Below are 15,167 nucleotides of genomic sequence, written 5' to 3' on the forward strand. Positions count from 1 at the left end.
AGACTAAGGTCGACTGCATCAAACTAAATAGCTGAATATAGCACAAAAGTCTTCAGACGTGTCACCCATTGCGTAGACGAGAGTTAGAAAGACGTTTTATGAAAGGAAAGGCACCATTTGTGACACCACGAGAGGAGAAGAACAAGACGAGTGCGAACAGGGTGAACACGTTTTATTGACACTTGTCCTGTTATACTTTCGTATTGTCTGAAATTGCGCATGTGCTGCCGGGACGATTCACTGACCATCCGCTCAAGAAGTACTTTGAAAAGATATACTTCATGCATATATGCCATAGCGCAACGTGTTGCCAGATCTGGGAAGTGCCAGAACAAAGTGCGTTGATGTGCATGTGAAAATGGCCTTTTTATTGTACTACTGCTATTTACGCCGTGAGCGCATCATAAACGTGCAACGTTAACAGGAGTGCACTTATCACTGAGGCTTTCGATAATATTCGGTAGGAACTCCCGTTGTAAATAACGTGCACCTATGCCTACATAATTGAGTAGTAAGGCATTTCGTCCATATACAAATTGTATTTTAACGCCTACTTATTAAGGCCCTAATTTTGTGCTTATCGAGGGAAATATATCTACTGCGATGTTAGATTAGATTAGATTTGTGGGGTTTTAACGTCCCAAAACCACCATATGATTATGAGAGACGCCGTAGTGGAGGGCTCCGGAAATTTCGACCACCTGGGGTTCTTTAACGTGCACCCAAATCTGAGTACACGGGCCTACAACATTTCCGCCTCCATCGGATACTGCGATGTTATAAAACCTATTTTAGCTGTGTATGACTTTAAATATAGCAAAGTGTGCCAGTGTGGTGAGACAAGTTTATAAAATGTACTTTAAAATGAAAACTTACGACATTAGTTGCTTTAGAAATTAGTGTACAGGAACCACTGACGATTCGGTGATTTAAAACTGTGCATAGTGGGATAAAAGAGGCGCCTAATGTATTTAATTCAGAGATAATATTTTTGATTATTCATTTGGAGCGATACTTAGTCCTGATGAAGTAAGATGTATAAAGTATAGTCTGTCCAATGCGATTTTAACAAACTTTTCACAGCTCCGGAATTGTCATTACGAGAAAACCGGGATTAAGGATATAATAGTTGAAATCAAGAAGAAGAAATGGACATAGGCCGTGCACGTAGCACGTAGACAGGATAACCGCTGATCATTAAGGGTAACTTAACTGGATTCCTAGAGAAGACAAGCGAGTTAGGGGGAGACAGAAAGTTAGCCAGGCCGATAAGATGAAAAAGTTCACAGGTGTAACGTGGCAGCAGAATGCATAAGACCGTCTTGATTGGCGGAACACGGGAAAGGCCTTTGCCCTGCAGTGGGCGTAGTCAAGCTGATTATGATGGCGATGAAACAACATAGGGACGTAATTGTATATTGTGTAAATCTTACCAGTGCCGGTACTTTCTGCTCAAAACAATTGCGCCGTGTTATTTGAGAGACACGGAATTCCCTGTAAGGCGTGCTTTGTGTTATGTGAGGCTTGTTGTAGAGATAAAGCGTTTGAGCCATTACTACACTCTAATACGGGGTTTGCCGCTTCAAGCACAGTTGCGTGGAGAAAAATGAAATGTTTTTCTACACAACTCAAGTAATTCCGCTTACGCCGTAAACACTCATGGATGACATCACCCCCACCCCCTCACAAAAAAACGTACGCGTGCGTGTGCATGTGTATGTGTGGGAGGATAAATAGTTGGTGCTTTAATGCTCTGCAAAATTAAATTTTTCCACGTTATGGCAAAATCAGTGCGTACTGTATGGTACTGTTGAGCTTTAGCGGTTGTTTGAAAGTGCGTCGGCACCTGTTCTTCATTTCTATGCTTTTTACATGAGCTTTCAAGCGGCGCAGCATGATTTTGTGAAACACATGTGATGTCCTTTTCAAGAAATTATAAATTTCTGACGCGGAATATGTTTTAACTTTGTTTTGTACATGAGCTTGTCAGTTGCGCATGGATAATTTTGAAGAAATTTCAAAATAATAAACTGAACTGAAGTCAACTGAAAAGACGAGGACATGAGAAGAAGAACGACACAAGACAGGCACTGACAACCGCCTGTACCCAGCGTCTGTCCAGTGTCATCCTTCTCATGTCGTCGACTTTTTGCACTGCTTTTACCATGAAGATAAAAAAAAAAAACTGGAATATATTTTTTCTTTCGAATACTGTTTGAATTGCTTGAACGAACTAGCTCACATTTGTATGCTATTGCCGTGTTGAATGCAGTCGTTTTATAAGCAGTTTTAGTGCTTTGCCACATGTCTACCCTTATGAAGGCAAAGCATGCTTTGCAAACTAACATGGAGTTTTTGTAAAGCGTGCTTTGCCACACTAAGGGTAGTGCTGTGGAGAAACGCCTAACATATTTATTCGTGCATCTATTTGTTACGTTATAAAACTATATATTTGCAACGATTCAAAACATTGTCTGTTACTTGTGTAAAAACTTTTCGAAAGTTACAAAACCTCGCACCATGTTCTGCTCGGTAGCGTAAGCCTACTTGCAATGAAGGTTAGTTAAGTGAACAACTAGGGCTGCACTCTAAACGTGGTAAGGGGCAAAGGTGATTCTGTGCACATAAAATGTCAGAGTTACATCAGTTTACAGTGAAAACATTCTAAATTTGGTGAGCCTTACTATCTATGGATAAAATCACATTTTCGATAGCCACGTTTACAGTGTATTGTATTCGCCCCGAAGAGAAAATTGGGTTTCAAGTTATGCTGCTGAGAATGAAGTGCAATACGGGGAGAAACGAAACATTTTAATTATCTTTGTGCACAATGAGTTTATGCTATATTTTAATAAATTGAACGATGATTATAAATAGCAAGTTTGCTACCTTGCTCTTGGAAACACGTGAAGGGAACTACAAACTCAGCACTAAAAAAAACATGCACCTTCTGGGAAAATATAGGCACACACTAGAAGGGTTGTTCAGTGGTGTCGCTCGACCAAAGCGAGATCAGTAGGTGCCTTCGGGAGTTTTGTGAATGTCGTTAGATAATCATAAAACCATCGCAAAAGATTAGAGGGGTCACACTGCACTCACCTGAAGTATACATTTGGTATTCCTCTAGAACTTCTCACACCGACAATCTAGTTCCCATTAAGAATTACTTGAAAGTTTGGATTCACGAAGTAGTGTGGTACTCACATGTTCGCAGAAGCCCTCAAGCTCAGGGTGGCCGCGAACTCCTGGTTCCCGCTCGCCGTCATGACCATTATTGCCGGGTCGGCTCGTGTCGAACCACTCGGACCAATACGCGCACACACGGGGTGTCGTGACGACAGCCACGGTGGTCGGCACGGGCGTCGTACTGTACGTGACGCGTGGGGGCAGCGCAGTCGGCTCACCACAGTCGCAGTAGAAGCGCACCTCGAAGTCGACACAGCTCCTGCCCTTCGGCTGAGCGCTGCTTCGGCAGAGCAGTCCGGACGACAGGTCGCAACGTACACCAATCATGCCGAGCAGATTCCATGGTACCTGCATTTTGTGCGTAGGAAAAAAGCTTAGTAAATAAATGTACACGCCATAATTAAGGTAATGTTGGTGAGGGTGGGAAACACAGGTTCGCATCCTCCGCCCATATCCCGTTCAGTGGCAGTGGCTATGTTTCTGTGCGCAACTTGTTTACACTAATAGAATTAACTTCTGACACAAAAAGTCATTAAACGAATTGAACCTTCTGCATGGTGAACATGTCCTGACTTAACTTCGGTGTAAGGCGTATGGCTGTGACCAACTGCTTTCTTGATAGGACTACGATTTTCGACGGGTCGTTAGACGGGCTGTGTTTCAGAACCAATGTGAAACGTTTTTTCCTATCTTGAAATTAACGCGACAACAACAACAACAACAAAAAACTGCTTGCGTATAGATTTGAACCTATGATTACACTCTTTTCATGTAAGAATGAAAATTGAATACCTGCATGACAATAAAGTATGTAACCACATGCTAATTACAATAATTTGCTGTAACTACCACAAAACAACACATTACTTCAACATTGGTTTGTTGAATATTTGCTGCTAAAGTTGGTTCGCATCTATTTTCCACTTTTTGCTTTTTACATGAGCGTACAAGCTCCGTACACACGGTTTTGAAAAATTCTCTGGAATTTTTTTCCGAGAAAATGTGCATCCATTCTGGCGTGGCGATTGCTTTAAAGGGTCCCTTAAACGGGTTTTCCAGCTTTCGTTTTTGATTAGACCACTACTGGAGTGAATCATTGGCACCAGAGTTCAATCGAAACACCCATTATCAACCAAGCTACGAGTACTAAAAAAGTATCCTCCTCCTCTGCTCCGCCTTTCACCCTCAACTGCCCTCAACTCTTGCTTGGAGCACTCGGGGCTAAGCTCCACCTTCACGGCGCTTGCGTCACGATGTGGTGTGAGACCACATGCGCGTAAATCCCGCCGACGATTCGATACTAACAGTCTGTGCTGCGCGTTCCACAGCCAATCAGATCAGCTGGAAACAATGACCTCAGTGGGGTAGAGCGTAGGCGGTTGAAAACGCGTTTGGCCTATTTGCAGTGATCTGCAGCGATCGGGAGCGATTCGCAGCTTCAAAGCGTAGTAATAAATTACAAAGTTTACGCACAGAGCTCAAATCAGTCTCTAAATTACCCTTGGGACTTGGTCTACCGGCCCAATGTGTTTGTAAAAAATTATCAAAACTGTTTCAGGGTCCTTTAACTTTGCGTTTTACATAAGCTTGTTGGTTGCGCAAGCCTGCATTCGAAGAAATACACGTTAAGTCTTTCCGTAAAAATATGCGTTGCTTCATGGTATGGCAGGTTGACTAACAAGGTGGCGTGATACTGTACGCTATAAAAGTGAATGATTGGCGCAATAAAGTTCACTTGTAAGTGCAGTGCTCGTCCAATGTTCCTTCATCTTCGTCCTTTGTTGCGCTGTGTTTCCCCAGATAAGTATGTACAGACTAACTTTAATCAAAGCATTGCTTCATTTGTTTCTCGTGTTTTAATACTGAGTTCCGGAGAATGGTGCTATGTGAGTGACACATTCGTAGACAGTGCCTCATACATCAAAATGGTCACTTGTTGGGCTGGTTGGTACGAAACCTTGCATAGAGGGCCACAATTTTGGTTTGGGAGAAAGAACATAAGGCACAAAGGGTGCTCACTTTCAAATGAATTTGTTCGAAAAAATTCACACAAAGAAAGCTTATGCGCAAGCACTTTCACAACAGACACAGTCACAAAAATATTGCCGTATTACTGGAAAATGTGGTAACAATCTGAGGACAGCTCTAACGGGACTACAGTTAATCAGTTTAAATAGGTAACTGTTGTGAAGGAAGCTTATTTCCTTAACGGTGGATGATAAGTGTATAATAGGAGCATCGTAATTGGCTCCTGAAGGCGATGTTTTGAAGCTGCCACCTTCTCCTCTTCCCTCCTCCTTCCCCCCCTCCTCGCCAAAATCAAACAGAGCCAAAAGACAACGCATAAGTTCCCCGCCTCCCTGCCAGCTAGGCCCCTCCCGTCCTCCCGAAAAATGAATTACTAGTCGCGGGTGCTCCCACCCCCTTCTCTCATTAAAAAAATGCAGGCTCCAGCCTTGCACTATGGCTTTATTGTGGGGAATGTTATAGTTGGGGAGCGCGAATTAATCTTCTCAAACTCGGTAATCGGGCTCGTTCGTTGTTCGTGATCATCTTAGATAGTGCTTAAAAGGGGTGCACAACTATAAGAAAAACACACACACCTGGTAGTATTTAGCGTGTGGCTAAATCTAGACACACGGGTATTTACGCACTTCTACACAATCGAAATGCGTCCTCGTGCTTAGCAGCGCGAAACCTTAATAATAATAATAATAATAATAATAATAATAATAATAATAATAATAATAATAATAATAATAATAATAATAATAATAATAATAATAATAATAATAATAATAATAATAATAATAATAATAATAATAATAATAATAATAATAATAATAATAATAATAATAATAATAATAATAATAATAATAACTTAAAAGCAGGATATGATTACGAGAGATGTTATAGTGGAAAGCTCCGGAAGTTTCGACGACGGGGGGTTTTTTAACATGCACACGGGCTTCAAGCACTTTCACTTCCATCTAGAATGTGGCCGACGCGGCCGGGATTCGATCCCGTAACCGGCAGGTCAGCAGAAAAACACCATAGCCACTAGAACACCGAGCACGGCACCTCTTTCCCTGAACTACCTGGGCGGGTCATTCATGCCACAACAAGGGGGTCACTCACCTTGATTTTACCCTTCTTGAGTCAAGCAATCTTTAGGTGGACGTGTGGCAAATAGCTCAGAAAGTCTTTTATATGCCCAATGATAGCTTTTGCACGAGAAATTCAAGTACACATATATTTTTTTTTAAATTTGGTTATTATCAAATCGCTTTACGACAAACGTAATATGCAACTATAAACAGTGTACTGTGAAGTCATATCCGATTTTAATGAATTATCAGGGCGTCACAACGTTCGTGATATAATGAATAAAGCTCGCAGTGAAACTGCTGAGTTTAATATAATTTAGGGGAGGAGGAGGGGGCAATGTTTGTGGCACTCTTTTCAAGCGAATATCTCAGATCGGGTGTCATGCGCAAACTTCCCTGAAAGTGGTTAGGCCTTGCGAACTCATAAGCTACAATCTGTCGATCGCGATAAAAGATGCAAAGCAATTATTTAAATGTTTAGTCATTCCATGGTGTGCTGCAGTTTCTCGAGCACGCAATGTTCCCCCATCCGGGTAATTCAGGTGACAGGCACAACTTATGCCGTCAATCGGAGACACTGTTGGAATCTTTACAGATGTGAATACTCACCTGCAAATACCAATAGCCACAGTGATACCTTTGATAGCTATGCTACTTATAATCATCGTCATCATCAGCCTAACTACGCAGGACAAAGTTCTTGCCCATGTTTTGCCAGTCAACTAGGTCGTGTGCTTGCTGCTACCACTTTATACACGCAAACTTCATAATCTCATCTGCCCACCTAACTTACTGTCTCCCCCTCGTGTGTTTGCTTTTCTGAGAACCCCGTCAGTTCCATATCATGCATCTTATGTATCGTTACCCAAAGCGCCAATACCTCAACTAAGTCAACCCAGTTTTGGGAAATCTGCTTCTACTACTTTTACCAGCAATAACAGTCACAAAAAATAAAATGAACATATATGTTTGTATTTGTGGCTCGGTGACTAGAGCAGCTTCTCAGGTACAGTGCATCAATTACTTTCCTCTTAAGTAGCTGCCAGCTGCCTAGTTCGAGAAATACTTATAAACTTCAGCAATATTTTGAATAAACCCCTGGCATGTATACAGATTGCCTGCGCTCGAATAAGCTGGAAAGAGCAGGTGCTGGAGGCTGCTACGGGAGTATTTGCTGATCAGCATGTGTGCGGCTACAACGCCGTTATAAAAGCACCAAAGTTAGCAGAATGCCGAAACTTTAAAAAAATAAAAGCGAAATTATTTCGCCACTGGCATGCAGTGTATAGAGCCTTCGAAGCAAAGGCGTAAGGGTATCATAATTGAACCCAAGGGGCCGGCTGAGAAAGAGGAGAAAGTTTACCCTCTTTCGAAAGAAGTTATGAATGGTTGTTATTGCACTGGGTGATGTTGTAACAAAGATCCCGCCTTCATTTAGTAGAAAGCGTCTGGAAATGGCATGGTCACCTACACAATTTGTGTTTTTCTTGAGCAAGAAAGTGGCCTCTTTTTATAGAAGAAACGTTGAAAAGGAACATTTTCATAGGAACGTTTCACGGGCATTTTGAGCACGCTGTCTTGGTGTGCTACGTGGGTCGATATAGCCAGAAACTCCTTTAGGCTTTTCAACCATGTCATGCCCACAATAAAAATGTGCATTTTTTGGTTTTAGTACTTTAGATGGATACATGATAGAAATGTAGGAATGGATGGGAAGGAGGGGAGCTTACCAGTTCTTAGAACGGCTACGCTGTACCGGGAAAATAAGGCTAACAAATTTAATAAAAAACTTGCCCCCATACCCCCCCCCCCCCCCCAAAAAAAAAAAAAAACGTCTGTTTCACGGCAAAGCCAAAGCAATGAATGTGAACCAAATGTTGTATGAAGTTGCTCGGTAGTTTAGCTATAGACCCGGAGTAAATCATGAAAACGCTGGCTCAAGGAAAGGTGGCCGCTGCCACGAAATAAGCGATCTTTGCTCTTTATGTCACTTCGACACAAGCTAAGCGGTGAAAGGTAGAATTCATCTCACTGTCAAGACAGGGCGTATGCTGCACCACCTCGCAGATTACGCAGCTCCTGTCGAAGCCGTGCAGTGCGTCCCGTCCAACTCCATTGGAGCCTCTGCAGACCTTTCTACCAACGGAAGGAGCCGCTGTCATCGGCTTTCCTCATAGGCTTGGACCGCAAATAGAACATACGGCGCGTTCGATGATGTTATCGTCCTTGGTTAGGTTAGGTTAGTGTAGGTTAGGTTAGATTTTATACGAAATTTCACGACTACGGTAATGGTGGAAGTTCATTTAGAGCGTCTATATTATCTTAATAATAGAAGAAAAAAAAACTTCTCGATGCCACAAGAAAGAATTTTCAGACTCCGGTCAAAAGCGCCCTCGGATCAGAAGGCCTGGAACTGATTGCTGCGTTTCTTAAATAGAGCGGGGTTTAGATGCCCCAGGTGACAAGATAAAGTAACAGAATTCGTACAGCTTCCAAGAAATAGAGATATTAGCTTTAATAGAAGTCCTTTCTGTTGACACGCTATCTATAACAAAATTAAGACGGGGATAACATCAGTGATGCGCGTGCGGCATACGACTGACGCAACACACATGATACACAGTGTCGAAGTATTTCGTTGACATTACTGTGATAGCCCCGCCGTGGTGGTATAGTGGCTAAGGTACTCGGCTGCTGACCCGCAGGTCGCGGGATCAAATCCCTGCTGGGGCGGCTGCATTTCCGACGGAGGCGGAAATGCTGTAGGCCAATGAGCTCAGATTTGGGTGCACGTTAAAGAACCCCAGGTGGTCGAAATTTCCGGAGCCCTCCACTACGGCGTCTCTCATAATTATATGGTGGTTTCGGGACGTTAAACTCCTCATATCAATCAAATACTGTGATACCTCAAAGTCCTTCAAAAATGTATCGTGAAAAATGCAGCCTATGCTTTTGCGTCATCGAGTCACGTACCCGAGTTCCAGTTTCCCTGCACTCGATCGACGTCGGCTTCGGGCAGTCTAGCAGACCAGATTCAATCACCGACTGCAAGCTCTCCTGGTCTCCGAGGTTATCCAGTGTGTGACTGTTTATCCACGAACTCCAACCTTGGCGGCACTCCGGTGTGACAACCTCCTTCGTAGTCGTGGTCGGAACGACTTCCTCTGCGATGGTATTCAAGATATCGAAAGTTTTAGCTGCTCAATTCAACAGTCTGAAATCACCAACGCGTGATCACGTCACAGAAAAAGACGCCACCAGGCAGGTGCAAGGCCAGTGCTGTGGTGGTATCTTGCGTCTCTGTTTTCGCCTTTTTATTCTTTTTTCGCATTGTTGCGTAGGAAACCGGACGAGAGTCTGGTTAATCTCGTAGCAAAACAGTGAAACAACAACACGAACAAAGTACAGGACACGGGGCTATGTCCTGCATGCTCTTCGTACCGTAGGGTGCGCTGTTTGTACCAATGTTCACGAACCAACAAGCCCACCTAATATTAATCCCGGACTATTCTATCTCTCTCCCTCAGTTTAATGGTATTGTTGTCTCGGTACTGACTGTGCGCTGGTTTCCTGACAGAACTTGCAATAGTGTTCGTATGTACAAGGAAGCCGCACAAACCATTACCTATCGCGCGCTTTAATTTCCTTCCCCCATTTACGCAAGTGGCACTACACTACATTTCTTCTCTTGGTGCACTGTGTCCTCAATCCGGGATACAGCAGACGCTATCTACTGGTGCTCTACACAGATTAGTTTACAGTTTTCATAATTATTAAATAAGAAAAGTGCAATTGTTAATCACAGGCTAAATTCACTTAGTACTTGAATGGTGCCTGAGCAGCTATTGGTGTCTGCAGCACGAACGCTTCCCTAAGTGCGCGTCAAGCCACTATGCCACTAAAACAGCTAGATGGTGGTTTTTAAAACGACTACAAATTGACGACAACGGGCCCCCTCATTTTTACCATTACACTATGGCGACGTACCTCCTCACCGTAGTTGTTGCTTTATGATGATGGGCCCGTCGCTATAGCTGCATTGCTATTATGACGGGCCCCCTTGCTGTTACGTTTTCACCAAGCTGACGTGCCCCCTCACTTTCACGATAGCACTGCATTGACGGGCCCCGTCGTTATATTCACCGTCTTTTTGTATTGCCTATAAGGTAAGTTTACTGGTGTAATTTGCGAGACACGTCCGCATGTATGAAATGCTGCGTTATCCTGGTCGTGAGATGAAAACAACCAAATCCGCTGGAGAGAAGCCGTTTTTGAGCGCCTTTACTAACAGAATATTCGTTTATGCAGTGCACATGCTTAACTATTACACCACCGCACTGGTGCGTTAGTTTATTGATAAAAGCTAAAATTTTTGAACAGATTAAACGTGGGTGGCTCTATTCTGAAATTTTCTCTCTTTGTAGTGCAATGAGGGTTCTAATCGTCATACTGAGAAGGGCCCCGTAAGGCTATTAGTTCAAAAATTTTTTTCCAAGCACTCCTAAGTAGCTAAATATTGGTTTCAGTAATGAGGATCCAAGCCCAATTCTGATAAAAAAGTATACCATTGGCATAACTTTTTTTTAGTTCACTTGAGTCGAAAAGAAGCTAAACAATGAAAAAGAGTCCAAATGAGCACGAACATGCACAATAGGTGATAACAAACTGTAAGATGTGATGCGTGACCTAATTTTAATAAGGTCGTATTCACAAATACATCTGATGCAAACTTTGGCGGTTGTTACGTGCCAGAAATACGATCTTTTTTTTGAGACACGTTGAAGTGGGGGGGGGGGGACTCTGGTTTAATTACGACTAACTGGGTTAATAATGCTTACCTAATCTAAGCACTCGAGTGTTCTTTGCGTTTTACGTTTATTGAGATAAGGTCGAGGTGGCTACGAGTCGAACCCGCGACCTCAAGCTCAGCTGCGTGATACTTTACATGATGAGCTACGGTAGTAGAAACAGCCAGTCTTAAAGCAGGAAATTTTGTTTGTGAAGCTGTTTTGCTGATAGACGAGAGAACTTATGAGCGAAATGCCTTGTGAATTCATCGTACACTTTTTCCTGATGATTGCCCGTGATAGAAGCAAACGATTCCCCGTGTACCCTCTTGCTCACCACAGGGACAGTACAGGCGCACTTCGTAGTCCAAGCAGCCGCGTGGCCCATTGTCGCTGTTCCAGCATCGCATGCCGTGCTGCAAGGAGCACTCCACTTTCTGTCCAGCTTGCGTCCAGTGCGTCTTGTCTGCAAATGAAGCGCCAAGGCAAAGCTGCTCAGCGTCGTGAATGTTTACCGAGCGGGCCTGGTAACCTTGTCTCTAGATAAATGTGGATCGTCAGGTTATATGTAGTCTGACATCTGCAATATGTCGATTACTAAACAGCCTAATTAACAAAAGAAGCCGAATACACTTGTAAGTGGAGGTCACTACGTGACAACTAAATACTCATTCTTTTTGGAGAACCAAAAGGAACTTTAATCATATCTAAATATATAGCCACCTGCATTCTGGTGCTCTCGCGGTCATTTCGTTAAGTTAGTATACACCGAAACTAACGAAGGATAACATCATTGTATAAAGAACGCGAATGACAAGTCATTTCATGGTTAACATAACATTCCTGCATCCCCATCATGATTGATAGTAAATACGTAAAAAAATAGCAATTAGAACAAATTGCTACCTTTTTTACGTGTCTGCTGCTGAACTAGTGTCTGCTGCTGAGGTCAGCTATTGTTATGATCGTTATCATCGTAATCATTTTCATTACCACCTCCCCATTCATTATCATCATAAGTTACAGTGCAGGGTGAAGGCCTATCGCTGATATATTTGCTGTGCAGTATTCAATTGCAATTCCACACTTACGAAGCCACTCTGTCATTCAAGTAGATCTTCTCAACTCTATAAGACAGCTATCAAATCTATTCACTTGTCTTAATGTCAAGCACGCAGCACGCTGGCTATTTACGCTTGCTGACTACCCCGCCACAGCATCTTGTTCCGTATTTTGTTCTATGATTCTTAGCTTTGTGTCAACCACCTTCGTTAACGTCCGAATGTCTACTCCAAGTGTTACGGTGAGCTACACATTATGAACGATATTGTCAAGGTAACCCACTGCCGGTGACTCGACATTCGATGGCTGCAGGGTTGACGCATGCTTTGCCCTCAGCCTGAAGCGTCCGGATGTCTTCGAAGTCGCCGGGCCCTTCAGGCACGTCGTCATTCAACCACGGAGTCCAGCAGGCACCTTCGGGAGATGCTGCCGTGAAAAAAAAAAAGAAACCGAAAAGCGCAGTCTTGATTTTATTCGCAGACTCACAAAATACCAGAGCAAATATGAAAGTTCAGCGTTTTCAGGAGAAGGCCCAAAAAAATAAAAACTATGGCAAGGCCTCCTATCATAATCGAACAACGCAACTTTAGTTAGCATATGGATGGCTCATATATGTCTGGATTGACTGTACAAGTATAATAAATTACAAAGGTCTAATATTAGCACGATAACTAATTAGTTATTTGTTGTGAATTCATAATGATTGCTCTATGTACCTTTTCTTATCAACAGGTATTTTAGTAAGAATCGGCTGATTATTTCAATAACGCAGGAGAATCGCTACGTATATGTACCACAGACACTACAAGGAGAAAATATTTGAAAATAATCGCATTGTGCTGCATCCGCCAATGCATAGCCACGAGTTGGGGATCTTCACAATTTGTTGCTCACACTATTCCGAGTAATGGCAATTCTGCGTTGAATCTCGAACATTTTGTCGCCTTAGTGGTGCAATTGATATTTGGCCATTCAGCCATGTTTTTATACCTAAAATCTCTTTGGCATATGTAACAGGTTTTTGCTCTTATTAATCAGGAACTCAATTTATTTGCTTATTAAGCAATACACTCATTTTAATTTATTTTAGTTATAATAAGGACTGGTTACTTACGTGACCACACTGTCGTGGGCACTGGCGCTGCTGTAGGAAGGAAAGTAGGCATAGAGTTAGCGGATCACCCATAAATACAGTATTTAGGTATTCCTTTCTATTACTGTCCCAGTATTTTCGCAATTAGAAACGATGATCTAATGTGGCATTCAATAATTGAGAGGACTACTGCGTTTGGTATGCTAACTTTTTAGAAAATAATTTACTGTCCTTTTGGACTGAAATTGTTTTAATATCTAGAATGATACAGATGAGTGCAACAGCACTAACCATGTCCTTCGTGCGTTACAAGTCACATAATTGCTACCTCCAGTAAGACTTACGTTTGTAATACTTCAGAAGCGTTAAATAAGTAATTCATTTTGGTTTTCTCTATTTCTGTACAAGCCCATATATTTTCTAAAAGAATCGCATGGAAGACATGAAAACACCTGAATTTACAGTGAATGTGTGGCTAGGAATGCTGCATACCCTACCTTTAAATAACAGCTTTCATTATGTTTGCTTGTTCATTTTTTAGACGCAGAGCTGCTTAGGGTTTAGCCCAATCCGGCGTGTGGCGTGACTTTCCCTACTGCGCATGCGCGTCTGCTTCTCTTTCTTTTTTCCTATGCTCCCCATCTTCCGCCTCAGAATGCCGACGCAAAGAGTGTCGCCTAACCTACGCTCGCGCTTCCCTCTCTCTTCTAGGCAATCCTCCCTGCAAAATTTGCAGCTCCATTCCGCATGCGTGTCCATTTCTTCTTTCCTCTTCTACGCTCCCCTTTTTCATGTCCTAATGCCGACGCAGGCGGCACCTGCTGGCGAGTTTCTTGATTTAAAAAAACCTATTGCTCACGCTGCACAACCATTCCCGGGTCACGCCTTATATAAAGGAACTGGATATTGACTTCCAATGTAGTACTGGTGAGAGATTTGTCCTATGTGTTGTTGAACGATTAATATTCGCAGCATGGGCGTTAACTAAAGGCAGATTGCGGGTCTCAGTGTTCAATCGGAAAGTGGAGTCGTCTGTCTCACATAGCCTAATAGCAGTGATTGGCATGTTCCGGTAGGAAATCACGGCGTGCTTTGTGCAAAGATGGCTAGGTTTCTCTCCTGCTCAACGCCGCGATGAGCGCCAGCGTCAACGTCACCCCCCGTGTAAGCGTTAGCGCCCTCTGCTTCGCATCTACACATGGTACTTTTTAGTGAGAGAAGGTGCAATTTTCAATTCTCAGATTTATTTTCTAATATTTAATTGATTAACTTCTCAATATTGAAGCCTTCTCAACAAAGTGAATAGGGAGAAAAAAAAAACTGTTGAGGTAACCGCATAAGCATACTTGTAGTCTCTGACGCAGCAGTGGTTCCGCAACCTGGAATGCTGACGCAGCTGACTTGATTGTGCAGACACTGGCATTTTTCACACTCTTGCTCCACCACTTCTCCCGGCTGCGTTAGAGCAGAAAGAAATCGTTGCTGTTGTTCTCTAACACAAAGGCTGTACATGCAACTTATCGACAACTTATTGGAACGCTTGTGAACGTCATAGGTTCCCGCGACAACCTATAGACTCGCAGCCTTTATGGCCTATTGTCTTTGAAAACTTTTTGTGAAAACAAAAAAAAATAATTCGTAACAACGACGGGACCACAACTAGAAGAGCGAAAATATTTTGCTCTTTTCTGTAAAGCACTATATAGCCAAATTCCTAAATAAGAAACAATAGGTTGTATAGAATTTAGAGAGCAGATACATTTTGTGAAAAGTTACGCTACATCTTATTTGATACATCATACCTAGGTCTGTCACTTGGGCAAAAGGGAAATATTTGAAAGAAAAGAAGATTAACGAAAAAAAAATTAACTTGAGGTTTGAGGTTAAGGAGGTTCGTGGGACGTCATGCTGAAAAACTTTGACCACATGGCA

General features: G+C 42.6%; 1 protein-coding gene across 3 annotated transcripts in view; it reads right to left on the bottom strand.

The window, feature by feature from the left end:
* The window catches only part of LOC119164825 (hemocytin-like), a 191,340-nt gene that overhangs the window by 97,619 nt on the left and 78,554 nt on the right, over positions 1-15,167 (bottom strand). For 2 of the 3 annotated variants that reach the window (XM_075873025.1, XM_075873024.1), the window contains exons 33-38: positions 14,582-14,690; positions 13,257-13,286; positions 12,425-12,568; positions 11,418-11,546; positions 9,267-9,457; positions 3,205-3,534 (exon numbers count right to left, since the gene is read on the bottom strand). In XM_075873025.1, the coding sequence (XP_075729140.1) occupies positions 3,205-3,534; positions 9,267-9,457; positions 11,418-11,546; positions 12,425-12,568; positions 13,257-13,286; positions 14,582-14,690 (933 nt within the window). The remainder of the gene's footprint in view (positions 1-3,204; positions 3,535-9,266; positions 9,458-11,417; positions 11,547-12,424; positions 12,569-13,256; positions 13,287-14,581; positions 14,691-15,167) is intronic. The other variant, XM_075873023.1, reaches the window with a different exon arrangement.

This window comes from Rhipicephalus microplus, chromosome 9, assembly GCF_043290135.1.
Source record: "Rhipicephalus microplus isolate Deutch F79 chromosome 9, USDA_Rmic, whole genome shotgun sequence".
NCBI lineage: Eukaryota > Metazoa > Arthropoda > Arachnida > Ixodida > Ixodidae > Rhipicephalus > Rhipicephalus microplus.